The sequence below is a fragment of the Cuculus canorus genome, chromosome 3, assembly GCF_017976375.1.
Source record: "Cuculus canorus isolate bCucCan1 chromosome 3, bCucCan1.pri, whole genome shotgun sequence".
NCBI classification, from domain to species: Eukaryota; Metazoa; Chordata; class Aves; order Cuculiformes; family Cuculidae; genus Cuculus; species Cuculus canorus.
The window spans coordinates 107785904-107804609 of NC_071403.1; the positions used below are offsets into that span (position 1 = coordinate 107785904).

The 18706-nt window shown below is 37.1% G+C and overlaps 1 protein-coding gene across 1 annotated transcript in view; it reads right to left on the minus strand.

The window, feature by feature from the left end:
- The window catches only part of HEATR5B (HEAT repeat containing 5B), a 60544-nt gene that overhangs the window by 34715 nt on the left and 7123 nt on the right, over positions 1–18706 (minus strand). The window contains exons 4-19 of the mRNA XM_054062099.1: positions 18234–18342; positions 17057–17206; positions 16397–16568; positions 15868–16025; positions 14583–14832; positions 13779–13934; positions 12116–12366; positions 11565–11676; positions 9713–9865; positions 9322–9421; positions 8522–8631; positions 7626–7789; positions 5437–5612; positions 4070–4175; positions 2100–2290; positions 354–513 (exon numbers count right to left, since the gene is read on the minus strand). Coding sequence (XP_053918074.1) covers positions 354–513; positions 2100–2290; positions 4070–4175; positions 5437–5612; positions 7626–7789; positions 8522–8631; positions 9322–9421; positions 9713–9865; positions 11565–11676; positions 12116–12366; positions 13779–13934; positions 14583–14832; positions 15868–16025; positions 16397–16568; positions 17057–17206; positions 18234–18342 — 2518 coding nt within the window. The remainder of the gene's footprint in view (positions 1–353; positions 514–2099; positions 2291–4069; positions 4176–5436; positions 5613–7625; positions 7790–8521; positions 8632–9321; positions 9422–9712; positions 9866–11564; positions 11677–12115; positions 12367–13778; positions 13935–14582; positions 14833–15867; positions 16026–16396; positions 16569–17056; positions 17207–18233; positions 18343–18706) is intronic.

An 18706-nucleotide genomic window follows, 5' to 3' on the forward strand; every position in this document is an offset into this window, starting at 1 on the left:
GTGATACAGCTAACACATTTTGCTTTATGATTACAATCAATTAGGAATATGCACACAGGCAATTACGTTGGCTCAGCTGACAAACAGACCCTTGACAGTCTGAATTAATGTGACTACCTGTAACTGCCCCTCTAACTAACAGTAAAGTAACATTTTAACTGCAGTACATATTTGAGATTCTCTACTGTAAGAGTAAATAAGGTAAGTTTCACGTTCTTCATGCTCCCTGGCACACGCTGCATCTGTATGATTTGGCTTTCATGTGACAATTTCACATTCAATCTCACAATCAATTGAAGAACATCTGAACAGGTAATTTATTTGAAGTACTTTTGTGGTGATTATGGTTTTACCTGCACTTCAGGAGAGGTTCCATCTTGTGCCAATGCCAAGAGAATACTGACGCTAGTTTTCAGATGCTGTCCGGAACCTATTCCACCAACATACCGATGCAGACAGCCCAGAGCCAAAGAATGGCCTGTTCTTGATACAACATCTCGAGCAGATTTTAACCTACCAATGTTTAAATAAAAGAAAATCGTGTAATTCACTAAGTTTGTTACAAAGAATCCTTCAAGAACCATAACAGTGCAAATGACTAACAGAATTTTGCAGGTTATCTTACAAGATCTTTAGAAGTCTTTTAACAACAAAAATAAAAACAATGTACTTACTCTATATGGCTATTAAACATATAAGGCAACATATATGTAATCTTATATGTAATATGAGATTACATATAAGGCAAGTTAAAAAAAAAAAGAGACTTTAATAGTTATTTCCTTTCTTCCTGTTCAGAACTTCACATTTTAGATGAAGAAGTGTTTTGGAAGTGAAAGAGTACAGGAAAAGCATCTAGTGTTTATCAATGTTTCACAGCAGACTAATTTAATAATCAAAAAAGTCATTGCTAGGTCACTGCAGTGAAAGGAATTAAGAATAGAAAAATGACACCACATATTGAGAAATGACAAAGAAATCCACAGCTATGTCTTCCACTGCAAAGTCAACTGAATAACTTTTTAATGCAGTCATTTTCTTCTACAGCTGAGTTGTATGACTTTTCCAATAAAGCTTTTTTCTTTTAAATAGCTTTTTATTAATGAATCTAAAACAGAATGAATAGCATTCTGAATGACCTAGTTGTATGAAGCAGTGACTTGTTATTTTCCACAATACTTCTGAATATGTCACATACATAACTTTTTAAACAAAACCTTTTCAGGGCTGGGGAAGAGAGAGAAAAGAAAAGATGCTCTAATAAAAACAAAGACATTTTTTCCTGGCTGTCCATATATGAGAGGTATGCTCTCAGCCCTCAGCAAACAACAAAGCACAAATCTCAAATATAAAAAAATTACTTGATGGTATCAACAGACTGGCAGCCATTAACAACCTGAACCCTAGATAAGAATCCAAGGAAATAGTCCTAGTAATAGAATTTTAAGGAAAGAATATTAAAAATTATGTACTTTATTACAAGAGAAAATGATGTGAAAAACTGATTTACCCAGAGTTAGGAGAATGGGACTGAGACTATGTGCGTGCAGCCCTGGGGCCAAAAACATGGGCTGCAGCCCTGGGGCAGGTGCGTTCTGACTCACAGACAGGCTGATGATGATTTAAGCCAAAAATTGAGGAACGTGTTGTCTATTATACATACCAGCCATCTTTCTAAAGACCTCAGATTAATAACAGAATATCGAAAAAAATATGGGCCAGTAAATAAGTTAAATCAACACATAAAGAGGATGATGAAACAGAATCACTCTCACACAATTCACAGTACAGACATAATTAGCATAAGCTGCATTTATCTATCGGAAGCAGTGTAGTCACCTTTAAGTAACTCATCAAACACTATTCATTGGTATAATTTCATATTCCAAGTAGTTTAACAATTCAGCTTTTATTCCCGGAAGAATCAAATAAAATAAATCTAAAATACAAGGCTCTGTTTAAAGGGTTGTTAGATTTACATAACCATAGCAATCAAGCATGAAGAAAAGAGAATAATCAAATTAGTATTTAGTAGAGGAATCTTCCAAACTACATTAAATTGCATTTCAATTTCCTTTTCCAAATCAAAACCAACTTACTTATCAAAGCTGTACTGAGCCATTCTGGCAATGAAGGAGGCTTCTCCAACCACTTGAGCCATTCTGCCAAGAGCTTCCCCTGCTGCACATCTCAAAATAGGGTTAGGATTATCAAGGGCACCCATTACCAGTGTCAGAGCAGATTTGCGGACTTCTTCTGGTCCTAATGTGCTTTTATTCTCAGCTAAACCCTGTGTGAAAGGAAAAGAAAAAAAGAAATTTCAAAGGAGAGCAGAACGGGAAGTCATAAGAGCCATTTTACTGTATTTGAAATCTTCAATTAAAAATTATGCACTTTTACTTTTGTTTACATTTGTGGTCATTTATCCTAAAATACACTAGTTGAAAAAAATACTTAAAATTCAATCTCAACAATACATTCAGCCTTACACTTGCTATTTCATATACAGGAAGACCTGTTGCATCAGTCTTTTCCTAGCAAAGGCATTACAGTGCTATATGCACCCTGAATCTGAATCTGAGGTAGCTTTACGTAGGAGACCCCAGAAGAAAACAAGAAGCTTTAAAATCTAACTGCAACATCTCTTGCTGTCAGATGGGAAAACCACAGTTCAGTTATGTTTCTGCAAGAATCGCTTAAACTGAAGATGTTTTAGGTACATGAAAATGCCTTTTTCTTAATAATCATATCTTTGCAAACATTTATACAGTCTGTTATATAAATGTTATACACAACAATAACAGTAAACACCACTTCTGCATCTTCTTTGGTCCACATACTTCATTAACAGTACATCATCTTTCATTACAACTTTCCAGAAGTCTTTTCATTTGGAAAAAATAATTTAACACTGTGTAATAATAAATAATGTACAGACAATGCATGTATTACAGAAGAAGTTGATGGCTCTACCATAGATTCTCATTTTCTGTTCTGAAATCCTCATTTCAGCTCGATTTTGACAATTCTTTCACCACTGGCATGGCATGAGGAATTCCAGGCATCTGTCTCAGAATCTACTTTTCAGCTTCTTGCAAAATGATTAACATTTCCAAGAACAAAGCAAGGAAGAGAGGTTTTGTCACTGTATTTTGCCCATCCACCAAGGACACAGAGCCCTGGTAACAATTAGCTTAATCTAGGCAGCCATTTCTCAGACAGCAAAAGTCAGACAACAAGAAATTCATCCAATCTTTAATTACAGGCTGGCACTTCTATGAGGGTTGCTTCCTCAGTGCACAGGACTTAGTTGCTCTGAAGATGAGCAGCGATGACAATGACAGATGCTGTCCAGTAGACTCATGAATTGGGAGCTATATAAAACAGCATCAGGAAAAAGTTAGAAATGCCTTAAGAAATTCCTCTGGAAGAAAGAAAATCCTACACTCTGACACTGTTCCACAAAGCCCTGAAGAAATGCAAGTCACTGAAACCAAATATTTCTCAGGAATATTATTTGTGACTTGCTGTCCGGCCTCCTGACTTGATAGCATGAGGTTGGGTTTCCAGGCACAGACAGAGAACACAGAGCTGTAACTGAAGTCAGTGGGACTGGACATAAGCACCTAGAATTCTGTGCAATATTAGGAAGTCTAAAGTAGAAAAAATTAAGACATCTAAAATGGAACCCAAAATCTCTTTCTGTTTTTCTTTCCATGAGCCTCATCTGCACAATATCATATGACATAAGGGGTTTTTTGAGGATATAGGAAAAAATACTTAAATCCAGAAGCACAATGCAAACAAAACTACAGTACTAAAAAAATAAGAAAAAGACAGTCTGGATACTACAGAACGCTAACTACGTGGCCTGATCTGTTCTCTGTACTGATACATGCAATGAGAGCTCATGCCAATACCTGAAAAAAATCAATTTTTGTACTGTCAAACTGTTCAATGTGTAAGTAGTAACTTCAGTAACATTTTTCTAACAGTCTTTTGTATCCAATATAAATTGATGAAGCAAACTGCTGAATTTTGGCATTCATTACAAGTTTACAAATTTTACCTTCAAGGCGCTAAGAACAGCAGTAAAGATATTAAGCTGCACAGCTTGCTGGCGAACACCTTTAGCCTGCTTGACGCATTCAGCAAAGTGATCCAACATCTGTAATCTAAAACAAAGGAAAGAACATAATTTCAGCGATATTCTGTCAAAATATAAACTAAAACACAGCTAGTAAATAAAAACACACAACAAAAGGGCCTTCTAGTTTCAGTCACAGAATTTATGCTTCAGGGGCTGCAGAAGGTATTCACTTCTGGCAGAAAGTGCAGAGGTATTCTGAACATCCCTTTTCCTGGTTCTTTTAGCTTATCCACAAATGTTTACTATTCATTTTGAAGAAAACACCACCAAGAGGAATCGAGTCTTCAGAAATATCTGTCTGTATATCTAGAAAGCTATGAAGATCAGAGTGGTAAAATGCTGCCTCACCACTACCATTCAAAAGTTATCCTCCATAGATAGAGTTATCCTCCATATTCCTATTATTGTTTCTACTGTTTTCCCAATTTAACGTCCATTTTCCCCAAATTCAACCATGCCAGAAAGTGTTACTGGGAGGAGGAATATTCCCTAGAAGATACCAAGAACAGGAATATATAATGAATAATCTGCATTCTTAACTATTTTTAGTTCCCCATCCACATCTTTCCATAGTTAAGAAAAGATACACATCAAGTTGAATTACTGCAAACTGGCCTCAAGTCTATCCTGCACTCACTGTAAAATGAGATCGACTGCTAGGAAAAAAACGTTCCCATCACAATTGCACTGAAGGATAATTTTACTTTGAAATGTGTCTTCGAGTTGCTTTCACTCTGCGTTCAGTGACCAATTAGCTAAACTGAATGATGAAACCAGTGCTGGCAACTCATAACTCTGCAAATATAATGTGGAAGACAAAGGAAAATAAGCTGAATTCCATTTCCTCTTTTTTGATCATGCATAGAATCATTTGCCAGGTATCAATCAAATAGTCTTACTTGTGGAAGCCAAATGAAGTTCAATAGATTCCACTGCTATGTTTTCAAGGCTGATTTGAAGTTAATCGCAATGCATATTTTTACAGGAAATTTTGGCTGCAGAAATATTACTACTGTTAAATGTAGTCAGAGGAGAGAATAACCTAGTCTCCACCTCTGAACCTTAAATCTTCAAAATTGATATAACTGAGGAAATCACCTTGTTTCTAAACTAAGCAGACAAATTCTGGACTCCTGAGAGACACTGAACACCAAATATTGAACTCCGAATTCAAAGACAGTTGATATCAAAGTAGATTCTTATTTCAAGGAAAAAAAAAATGGAAATGTAATACTACCTAGAGAACATGGCATTAGATTCTGAAATGGACATTGATGTAAACTGACCTATGTTTGTAAGAGACATGAGGAAAAACCACACCAAAGAGAGCTACGGATGCATCGATGACAGATACTCCTAAAGGAAGGGGACCGGGTACGGCTTCGCCAGCAGGGATGCGCAAATAAATAGAAGATGGATCATGTTCTAAAGCACCACTTCCAGATGCACTGTTTGGCTGAAGCTGCAAAATACCACATAATATAAATAACTCTGAATACACCTTCCCACATAAAATTTGGAAACAGAGATAATCAAAACATATATGCAATAGCTTAAAACAACAAAATAGCTTACAAACACCTGAATGCAACTGCAGTGTCCCCACGCATATATAGACTAGCACTTACAGGTCCAGCTAAATTCCACAGGGTCAAAGCAGTTAATAGCGGGATAAATGCACAAATTATCACTCCTGATAGTAAGGGACGGAAATTAGAGAAAAGCAGATTAATTCTGGTATTAACAGTAGGTTCTGAATCACTGACTACAAAGTGACATTTCAGAAAAAAAAGGTTATTCATTCACTGTCTGTTTGAGCATTGAGTTACAATGCAGTATATTAAATTACCAGTTTTAGCTGTAATAATTCCCTACACAAACATTTAGAAACAGTATTAAAATTAGTAGCATTCCTATAATCATGAAAATACTTCCTAATCATCATTCTTTCAGGAGATACAAATAATCATCTATTTTCTCTGAAGAAGAACTTATTTTCATAACTTGTTAATTATTTAATCATGAAACAAAATTAGAATATAATAGCTCTGTATTCTTCTTAAAAGGTCAGAAAACAATACAAACATTTGTTGAGATCTCCATAACACTAAAAAAATAAAATGTAACCAAGTATAAAAAGATCCCATGATGCACTACAGGGCTCCAGTTACCACCAGAGACTGTTTTACAAGTTAGAGGTTAAAAAAAAAAGGGGCAGGAGAAGGGTGGGTGGGAAGGAGTGTCCCAGAAAGCTCTGCAGAGTGAAGAATGCACTGGATGTCTACCACAACAACCACGGCAAGTTTATAAAACCCTTTTTTCCATTTGACATGCTGAACTTTTCTGAGAAACACTTCCGCCTTGGTTTCTTACACTTAGCATCAGTCTTGACTTTTGGATCTGCTCAGCCAAGACAGTTGCTTTCTGACAAACCTCGCCATTGTTAGACAGGCTGGGCAGAAGAGGCAGTTTCAGCCTCCCCCTTCTTAAGCCGACAAATTCCTGAAAAGCTGATTAGTGAAATTTATGATGGCACAGTTCAGCAAATGCTCAGAACAGTTAGTTGTCTACAGAATACAGTTCACTGAGAAAGCAGAAATCAGAGCAGAATTATGAAGACAGAGGGGGGTACACCCAGATGGACAAAAATGTTTTCTCCATGTCATTAAATCCTGAAATATATATGGGTAAAAGGATTGAAAAGTGGTGGTCTGTCCCTTACTAGTCATCACAAATCAGGAAAGCAAAGAGAAGGCTTTACCAGATAGCTTCCTAAACTATTTAACATTACCAAATTGGTCCCTAAGCTACACTTCTTCTTCAAGGGCCATATGAAAAATAACAACTGGATCAACATTACCAGTTGATCTGACCAAAGATTCCCACAGCAATAATTGCTTCCTCTTTTAAAATTTTTAATACCTATGTTTCAAAGACTCACATGTTTTACAAGTGCAGCAAATTCCTTATAATGCCAACAAAATTGTGTCAACACTTCCAAGTGAAATGTAAGATTTCATACTGCACCTATAACACCAGTTAAATCTTGTTTTCCTGTAACACCATTTCAATACTGACATTTTGACAGAAGTTTATTTATGAAACATATTAAATGGAACTTAGATTTTTCCTAGTTCAAAAAACACGTAAGAGAACGACTGCTAGACTAGGAAGATGGAGGGAGGTGATAGTGGTGATTGGCAGAGAGGGAGGCAAGGGCTGTTGTTTTGTTTTAGAGAAATTACGTTAGTTCACTAACCACAACCATATGAGTAGTGTTATGCAATTTATATCTGAGCAGTAAGCAGTTTTTAGGCAAAACAGTAAACTACCAATAGAAGGACTTACATCTACAAAACCTCTGAAATAAGACTAAAAACAAGGCATAGAGTTTCAGTTTTAGAAGGCTTCTCTCCTGCCCCCCATCATACAGAGAAGATAGTGCAGATAGTTCATCATCCTAGTTTTTTATTACCTGGTCTTCAATTGACTTATGATCTGTTTCTTGCAGCCAAGAGCCAAGAAGAACACTATCATCATAATGACAAAGAGACCTGAGGAGTGATGTGGTTGTATTAGCAGAGTTGTCTGTCAAAGTAAACTCTGCTACCAACTCTCGAAGAAGCGCATTAAATGATCCTAGAAGAATGGACGTTAAAAAGTATCAGTGCTGCATCTTAACCAAAACATTTCAGCTAATGATCAGAAGATACAAATCAAAGCACGCGCCATTACCTCGGTATTACAGGTAGCAAACAGACAGAAAAGTAAACCTGACAAGGCCAGAGTTGAAAGTAAGGCTTCAAACAGAAATGTTGGATTCCCGTTCCCAAATCAATGTTCTGAACAAGAGATCAAGCCACCCCTTCCAGGTTGACAATCCACATTTTGCAAACATTTGCTTGTTCACGTCATTATGTAAATGTAATGAATTAACAAAAAACAAACAAACAAAACCCCAAAAGCTAACCTGTTGGATTATGCGACAGTATTTGGCAGAAACAAAAAAAACAAACCAAAAGCAAATCTTCATTCTTATATTTGCCCTGAGTATACTAAGAAACAACGTCTGCTGTCTTTTAAGTAACAATGATGTATACCACCTAAACTGGATTTCAGAACACAATCTCCATATCTCTCAGTCCTATAAACAGGACTGTAACTTTGATACCGTTTTCCTCTAGTATTTTGCAGTGTTCATACTCCACAGTCATACTTTCAAGATGACATACAGAAGATGAGGAATATAGTACAAAACTCCTGGAGATTCCTAGTAATCTATTTTGAACCTTGTATCTGCTTCAAAGGCAAGAACCAAAAATACACCAAAAGGAGTAAGTAGAATTTTTACTTTAATAAAAATTTATGTACCTTCATATGTCTTCGGTGGTAATAAAGCCAATATATCATAAAGTCTTAAACGGACCATAGCTGCACTAGCTTTGAGATGAGCTCCGTGGGCTTTAATTACTGATGGAATGCTATAGAATATAAAAAAAAAAAGAGAGCCAGAAATATTGCAGTTTCTGAGAAGAGTATTTTCAGATTTCTTTTCACAAGATATCTCTCTAGCCAAGACAAGAAAATAGTGTTCAGAGAACAACTATGAGCAACATTACTCAATTATCAGTACATTTTCAGAGGTAACTGTATGGAAAAAAAATTTATCAAAATAAACACATGGTGCTATAAATGAGGTGCATGTACATCCTCAGAAGAAACACCTATTTTAATATAGGGGAAGGGGAGAAACCAGAACCACAAAACTCAACCCAAAATTGTTTTTATTTCTTTGTATTCTGTAGAATGTTTAAGTCTTCTTAGTACTTTTCGTAAGAGAAGAATTTATTGATTAACATCAAGTAGATCAGTACCAGAGTTTTCTCATTTCTTGCACAAGGATAAGAACATCATGAATTAAAGAGATCACTGAACTTAAAACCCAAAACACAGTTACAAAAGTTACCATGGTAGGCCCTTCAGCACAAGATATGCAATAATATACTTTTACAAAGCCAATGACCATAAACACAATGCTTATAGAAGATTTTTTCAACATGGACAAGCAGCAACAGTGCAGTACTAGGTCACCATATGAAATAAAACAAGTTAGTTCTAGTATTTCAGGTCCAGGAAAAAAAGTCAGTAAAGAGTAAAAACTGCTTACTTACTGTGACATCATTGTCATGGCACATTCTATAGGTGTCATCAATTTCCTGATCACATCCTCAGTAAGGAGCTCAGGACAGTGAGCAACAAAACTTCTCATGGCTAGTGACAAAAAGGTATAAATCAAAATTTTGCTGAAACACACATACCTAAAGCATGAACGAGATACAGATCCTAAGAGAATATCAAAAAAGCAGCAATTAAAAATGTTTACACAAGGACTGCGTGACACGGTCATAAAACTAAATGCCAAAACCAGGTCACATTGATGAAAAGCTGACACATTTTTATAATTCTCAAAAAAAGCAGGGAAGTTGAGAGTTGTTTCTAGAATACTTGGGACCATGTTTTAGTTTACTACGCACTTGTAATCTTGAAGTTTGAAATTCTTACCACACAGAGCTCCAGCACGGCCTTCCAGTGTTACTTGCCAGGTAAAAGAATCTCCTCTTGCCTTCTCTGCTTCTAACTCCTTCAGAGAACGTGGAAACACATTTCGCCATAGCAGCAACATCTTAGGCAGATGATACCGAACAACAGACGGGCCTATGCAAAAAAATAAAGTGGCAGCATAACAAAAACTTGTATTTAACAGTGAAAAATAAGCCATGAAGGTTTGTGCTCCTTAAGCTATTTTTCTATGACTTCACATGTCTTCCTTTTCCCCTAATCTGAACAACTGGAAACAAAGCAAATTCTTTCTCATTTCTAGGTTAAAAGTGTGGCAAATAAACAGTATAATTAAGTCTGTTTGTTGGTATCAAATACGAAATAGGTAATTCTATACTTTGTCACGTGATACATAACCACTTGCAACTATTTTTTAATATTTTTCCACAGTGACTTCTAATTTTTGATTCATATTACTATGTTGAAAGCAAGCTCTTTGGCCAATCCTAACTTGTTCATAAAATGAGTAGAGAAATAAGTGACAGTTATTGGTTATGAAACGAATTCAACAGTCAAGTTTAAAGAAAACTTCTGAAAAAGCTCTAGAAGACCTAGTGCAAGTGCTTTAAAAATACATTAGAGGACAACCACAATAAGGCTATGCTGTTATGCAAACATGACAATAAGCTGGCATAAAAGAGGCAATTTAGAGAAGAAGAGGAAACACAAAATGGGATTTGCTGAGAGAATCATAGAATCATAAAATCACCAGGTTGGAAAGGACCCACTGGATCATCGAGTCCAACCATTCCTAACACTCCCTTAAACCATGTCCCTAAGCACTTCATCAATCCGTTCCCTAAACGCCTCCAGGCAAGGTGACTCGACCACCTCCCTGGGCAGCCTGTTCCAGTGCCCGATGACTCTTTCTATGAAGAATTTTTTTCTGATATCCAGCCTGAACCTCCCCTGGTGGAGCTTCAGGCCATTCCCCCTTGTCCTGCCCTCAGTCACTTGGGAGAAGAGGCCAGCTCCCTCCTCTCCACAACCTCCTTTCAGGTAGTTGTAGAGAGCAATGAGGTCTCCCCTCAGCCTCCTCTTCTCCAGGCTAAACAACCCCAGCTCTCTCAGCCGCTCCTCATAAGACTTGTTCTCCAGCCCCCTCACCAGCTTCGTTGCTCTTCTCTGGACACGCTCCAGAGCCTCAACATCCTTCTTGTGGTGAGGGGTCCAGAACTGAACACAGTACTCAAGGTGCGGTCTCAAAAGAGATCTCTTTTGAGAGATCAAAAGACTGCAGAATGCATCAGAACTTTATCAATTTTCCAGTATAAAAAACCAAAACAAACAAAAAATCAACAATATTCCTGCAAAATTCAAGAGTATACTTATCAGAAGTTGCATTTTGAAAGGTTATATGTCTGTGATACAAACATGAAGCTGGCTTTTCTGAAAGACAACTGAATGGCTTTTAAACACTTCCAATGAGTACTGTTGCCTATCCAGAGGCACCTAATTCATTGAAATGCTTGCTACGGTTTGTTTACAGTCCATTCATTTCTTCTGCACCGCAGTATCAAGAAAGGAAGACTATGGACATTTTTGCCCTTTTCATAGAGTGACTAAACGCTGGGTTTTCAAAAACAGAGCAGAATTCTTTTTATCGTTAAAACTCTCTGCTATCCTTCAGCTTACGTAAACATTAATATTTCACTTCTCCCCAGTATGAACAACGCTGGTGAAATAAATGCACTAACGCTGCACTGATTATATGTAGAGACCATCTGCCAAAGCAAATAATCAGAAATGTTGGATAAGCATTAAAATAAAACAAAAATCAACCGGTTTTACAAACCTAAAGTCATAAGTGCTCCAAGTAAAAGCCATCCAGCTTGAGTCCGCTGTAAGGAGAGTCTGCTGTTTTGTGCAGCAGTTCGTAACAAATCCTCAGCAATACTGACCACCATCTGCACCAATAACAAAAAACAGTGGATTTTAAAAATATAAAGCCCATCTGCTAGACATCAATCCTTACAGACTACATCTACAAAGATGTTCTCAAATAATTTAAATTGACCTTCCATAAAGAATGAATGCAGATTACATTTCACACAGATGATCAGTGTTTTGTATATGTCAATAAGGGCAACAATATTCTCTTCAGCAATTATTCATCAATATGTCAAACAAGAACACAAATTTGAAAGAGAAAAAGGGGAAAAGCTGGGAATTACTGCAACTGAAACACTACAAACACATGCTCTGGCCATCGCTCTCTTGCTAGGCAGGAGTTCAATTTCAATAATGCTTTCCATCATTACCACATCAAACACTTTGCAAAACTATTACTTCTAGATAAAAAGGTATGTTTTAGTACACTCACAGATGAAACACTTATAATCTCACCTTTCCTTTGGCGTGAGGAATACCTAAGGGACACTGATGCACACCACCTAACAAAGCAGCCATTGCAAAACTGTAGCCACTAACAGCTTCAGGTGAGGTCTTCAGATTGTTGAGTCTTTCTGAACATCTATCTAAAAATGGAGTCAACTGAAAAGGCAATGCCACAGCTACACACCGCAAGCACCATGCAGCTGCAAGTCGAGCAGCCATGCTGGGATGAAGGAGAACTGAAGTCACTGTCTCCAACAGACCTACAGAAAACAGAGTTTACACTCTTAAAGTCATGATGTGCTTTTTAATATGTGTAGACAAGTAAAATCAATCAGTACTAAACCTGCAACATGAACATACGAAAGTCAGAATTGAAGTACTTGAATTTTATGACTTTGCCTTTTTCTTTGCAGAAAGATAGAAGTGTTATTAGCATCGTGCTGCTCCACACGAGATTTTACCAGCAAAGCCGGAACTGCCAGAGCCACAGCACTGACTTCTACTATCTGAACAACAGAAAAGAGGCTTGTGAACCTATATAAGAAAATGGGCACTGGATGAGATGATTCCTACAGTCTTCTCATCTTTTACACAGACTGCCAATAAAAGAACAATAGCACAACCGATCTTTGGTTTTGCTTCACATTGTAGACAAGCACGTGCTACAGATGTCACTGAGTGCTGCACTCTGCTTTTGACACTGTGATGTCTCCTCTGCACCAAGTTACCATCTTTCTACACTTTCCAAACCTCCATGCCTAGCTGATCCCACCTTCTGTGAACTCTTCAGTTCAATCTGTCTCCACACCAATGCTTTCCTTCGTCCAGATCTCTCATCTTACAAACTCCTACTTTAGAGCCCCCACTGCTGCCTTATCTCTTGCTTTCTCTGCAGCTGGTGAACAACTTCCACCTGCTTACTTCACAGCAGGTAGCAGACATAACACTGAGATACAGTCCCCTCTGTTCTTGTGGGGCACAGCAGCCAGAAGGAATAAACACAAGCACAATCTTTCCCACTCCACAGCTGGAGCAAAATCAGCAGGAGAAGAAAGTCATATGCATCAAGACAACATAAAAAAACATAAAGAAATGTCTAAAGCAATTTGCACTTCCATTGGAAAAAACTATGGGCATCGACAAACTGGAAAAAACTTAAAATTCAGATGTTAAAACAAGCAAGAAGAAAATCCCACATAAATCCTAGTCAATTTAAGCCAAATAACTAGCTTTTTAAAGTAGGACTATCTACAGCTTCATCTCAACAAAATACCCTTAACCTCCCCAGAGAAACTTGGTATCTGAATGCCATACAGCTTTCCAGGAGCAAATATTTCAGAACGTATACAGCAAAACAATGGATTTCCTATAAAACAACTATCAGAAACTAATCAATGCTAAAAATCACAACTTAACAAATTTATTCACCCTAAAACAGTGCCTCAGGCAGACTTCAACCGAAACAGTTGCTTAATACTTTGTCAAACTTGAACTAAAGTTAGATTACTAAACACAAAGAGCTAGACAAATGTAGCCACCTGCAGTACCACAGGGAGTGCCAGTTTCATCAATTTATTTCTTATGTATTCATTTATTATTTAACTAGATTTAGTGTTATTTCATATTCATTGATCAAACGTCTTATTTAATCTATTTAAACTTATTTGCATACCAATAGAGGGTTCTTGAATAAGAGGAGATGCAGTGGCATTCAGACTCTGAACCAGACTACCCAGTTCCTGAAGGGCACACACCATTACATGCTGGCTCGCAGCTACATCAGCAGCTCCTGACTTATTTTCACTATTAGCATCATTCACTACTGCTTCTGCAGGAAAAAAAAAACAAAAGCAACTTGTTAAACTACCATTTGAATCACATCTGAACATATACAGGACAAAAAGAGACAGTTTAGTTTTGAAACCAACCTTATATTAAAAGTTTGGTCATAGTGTGAACTTGCAAAGCAAACACATTCTGACCAGAAACAGTTTTCACAGCTATCAGCCAAAGACAATCACCCAAAGATCATGAAAAATAGATGCCCCACAGCTACTATGGGTGGCAGTGCACTAAGAGGTAGAACTAATAGAATAACACAGAAAAAGCAAGTATACACATATATACAGCACATGTGTATTGTATCAATACACAGTAACAAAAAATATAATCTTGACATATCTAGGCTCTGCATACAAATTTGCATGCAAATATATATAAATTAAGACAGAAAAAAACCCCAGACCTGTAGTAAACAATTAATTACAATCTGTAATCATCTTAAAATTATCCAATTAAGTTCCTACAACTCACTGTAGGTTTTTTTTCTTCTATACAATATCCCAGAAGCAGCAACTACCACTTCAAAGAAAACAGACTTCAGTATCAGGTTAACGTTTATATGTCTCCTACAGTACAAATTTAGAAAATTGTCCCCTTTATATGAAGGGAGGCAATCATTAAAAATGATTCTCACCCACTGCCTTCATTTGTTTACCGATGGCTTGACATATATCTTTGGCAGCTGCAATCTGTGCTTTCTCCCCAAGTAAGCTGCCCACAGTTGCTCTCAGGATAAAGGACACACATCTTCGAGAGTAAACTGCCTCCACGTGGGTCTGAGTTGCACGAGGATGGGAGACCAGATCGAGTACGTGTGACAAAAACGTAGCAAAGTTGCGCTCCAACCACTGACCTCCTAATGTCGTAACAAAGACAACGTAGGCCTGCAAATTCGAAAGTTACATACAGATCCAATTAAAACAGAAACAGAAGTCTATATTCAGTCACTGAAGACTAAAGACTATATTTATACTCAGGCATAAAGCAGCACAGTAGCAACGCCAGTTTGTAATAAGCAACCCTGATGGGGTTTAGCAGGATGAATCGATTTATTAGCTAGGTGTTTGTCACTGAAGCTGAACTGTTTCCAGTGTCAAAATTAATTCCTATACTGCTACACATACCGTGAAGAACAAAATACTCTTTCGGTGATAGCAAGAAAATCCAGTGCATCACTCAAAATGTGTCTCTTTTAAAAAATGTTAAGAACATAATGTCAATGACAGCAGCAATATTAGCATATTCAAATTCACAATGAAGACTGGGCATTTTTACTAAGTTGACCTGAGAAATGCTGAGAAAAAAGGGATACACAAAATATCCTATGATCAAAAGAATATCTGGATTCTGGCAAGTTACTGCAGCACATTGAAATGTATGTCAGAGTCAGAACGTTTGAATTTGAAAATATGGTGCTGCCACCTTTCTCTAGCAGACAAGTGGAGCCTCCACATTCAGCAAAGCTCACCTACTCAGGACATACACTGAGAAAGAAGAATCGTAGTTTTAACAAATTATGGCTGTAAACTTTAATCAGCAGTTGAAAAGACAGCCAGCACACACCACAGGACAACATTATGTCCTCTCTAAAAAGTATAATATTTAAATATGCAGCTAAAGTCTTTAACTTGCAAAATTATTGGAAAACTTACCAAGTTAATCCCACCTAATATACACTGAGCAAATAAGCTTTCCTTAGCACATATTTTAATCTATCATTACTGCATATCAGTAATAAAAGAAAATAGCTTAGGTGAATGACACTACATGTACATCTCACAAAACAGTCAAACCAGACTCATAAGTTAACTTATAAACAAATAAAGAACAGAAGTGTGATTTTTCCTACTAAAAGCACTACAGTCACATATAAATATTAGTTTATTAAAAAAAAGAGAGAGAGAGAGCCTATGACAAACCTGGGTAACACCAACTCGCACTTCCCTGTTGACAGATCCTCCTACTTTTAACATCTCTCCACCACTCTTTAGGAAACCAGATCCTCCTCGCAGAAATCCTGTGGCCATGAGCTCCAAAACCTCCTCAAGCGTGGCTCTCTTCACATTCTGTCGCATCACTTTAGCAAGAAGAAAAGTAATCATTTAATCCCGAAGTTCCAACCAATACAAGCAATGATCTAAAAACTAGACATCAGTTCAAAACTGTCCTGCAAACATAAATCTAGCCAACATTTCAGATAACAGCTTGTTTTCACGCTTAAAACATAAGCTACTTTGTCCCAGGTGATTTCTAAGAGTTTGCTCTCTCTTTCTTTATACAACTACAATAGGGATTCTGCACTCTCTACTCTTTCTAGCTTACAGTTTATAAAATGAAACAATCTGCCCAAAAGTTTCCATCTACAACCACGTATCATGTAATGCTGTCACGTAACGCGGTACTTAAGATGCAGTTTGTCTGCCTGGAAATGGAATCCAGAACTTGTACCTGTTGCTTGTTTTGGTATCAGTGCTGTAGCCATGACCGTCCCCAAAAGCTTTGACACTGCAACTCGCACACCATAGTTTGAGTTTTCCAGAGCTTTGAAGCACAGCGTTGCAACATTCTCTAGTTCAGCCGTCCACATAAACACCGCTTCATTCTGTAATTCCAGCAGACACTGTAGGAAAAAAAAAGACTTGCTGAGCACTAATGGTCACCATTCTTACCTTTTCTCTAAGCATCAGTTTAACTGTCAGGTTTATTCAGCAAGTATTTTAACACTGAATACATTAAATTTTCTCACACACACGCTCTCCCATTTAACCAATAACTTGGCTGAGTAAAGAATCAGAAGACTCATAGAATAGGTTAACACAAAAATAAAAATTAAAAGAGGAAAGCACAATAAAAGAACTATGTTACCAAAAGCCTCTCCCAGTGTGGCTAACAGATAATATATTCTACCTCATATTTGTTTACAAAGAGGGGAAGACAGTATTACAGTATTTTTGTTTATATGAAATAAATCAAATGTCTGAGCCTTTGATGTCAACTAGCAATGACTTATCTTGCCCAACGAACTATCAAATTTCCTATTTTAAACAACAGGTCACAGTTCACTCTCACAGCACAAGAATTTCTAAGACTGGTGAGAAACACACCCACCTTAGCCACTGCGCATCTTACAGCCATAGATCTGTCCGTCAACAGAGATCGGGCGTTCTTATAAATGTCACGGTGACAAGAAGCTGCTGCTCCTCCAAGTCCATTTAGGACTTTCTGTAAACTCATCAGAATTTCACTGCGGCCTTGAGACTGCATACACACACACAAACACATTTATGCAAAAACGTGGACACAGTACTTAAATCAAGAACAAGGTGTACAACTCCGCATTGTCCTGCTTCTTCATGGGAATACTTTTGGAAACACTGATAATACAGTTCAGCCATATACAATGGATACTTAGCTGGTTTTAGATAGCAGTCAGCACTATACACGGCTTTGCTAAAACAGCCTCAGTTGTCATACGAACTAAAATTAGCCCAAGCAATCCAACAAACTGGCTGTAGACAAGATGCTTCTGCCTACCCCACAATTTATCTGCTGGAGCTGCAGAAAAAAAAACCCCAAAACAGTCAATATAAGAGAACAGGAAGGCCAAATAGTTGACAGCTTCCTGCTATCCCTGCACACAGGCAGGTACTTGCAGTTGGAGGGCCAAATAAAAAATTTAAAAAAATTAAAATCACACAGATACAATAATACAGCCAAAGAGAACAGCTGTCAGGATAAGATCCATACAATCACTACTCCTTCCAACTAGTCATAGATAAAAAACCAAAAACAACAACAACAAAAAAATTAAAACAAAACCAAAACACCAGAGCTACTGGTGTTAACTCAGATCTCCTGACAGCCCGGGACACAATGACACATTCTCTCAATATTATGACACACTCTCTTTTCAGAGTGCAATGTATCCTGCCCACATGCAGGAGTAACATCTTTGTTGAAAAACTTAAGTACTTATTAACTTTTAAATGAATGAATATTTATTCAGTGTACACAAGCAGACATCCTAACGCAGAAATGGCACATACAATGATATTGCAATTTTAATTACAGATGCCGCTATGAGAAAACTACTATCATATTCATATGACAAAACTCTAAACTTCAAAAATACATGCACATGTTTAACATGATACTAACTATGTAAGTGATTTCCATTTTTCTTTGTAGAAGGCAAACAATGCAGGCATTTTGGCGAACACCTTTGGAAGAAGGTTTTAGTTCAAATGGAATCACAATCACACATATGGCATAATATGAAACTTACCTCTGCGCTTTTCAGAGACTTTAAAAGATTATTCACTGTTTCCGGAAAAGAACTACCCAGCATTCTACCCATTTTTTCATAAAATGCTCCAACACAAGCCACAGCAGCCCTATAAAAAAAAAGACAGTAACTGGTGTACTCCCTTTCTGTATCATCCAAATGAAGACAAATACTAAAATAGAAATGTATGTTTTAATCATAATTGATCGATAAACTCTATTTATTGTCCACTAGTCATACTGGCTACTTAACACTGCATTCAAGTAATTTTTTAGTTTACAAAAAAAAAGTAACATAAGAGTTATTAGCTTCTAAAAACACAAAAGCATTTGAACTGGTATTATTACAAGATCTACAGATAGAGTGAAAAACTCTGCAAACAAGCATACGCTAAAATACTAGCAAGCCTAAGGTTTAGTGCTCCAATAAACTGTCTCCTTTCAAAGCACCTGCAAGATAACCCCTACCTTTAA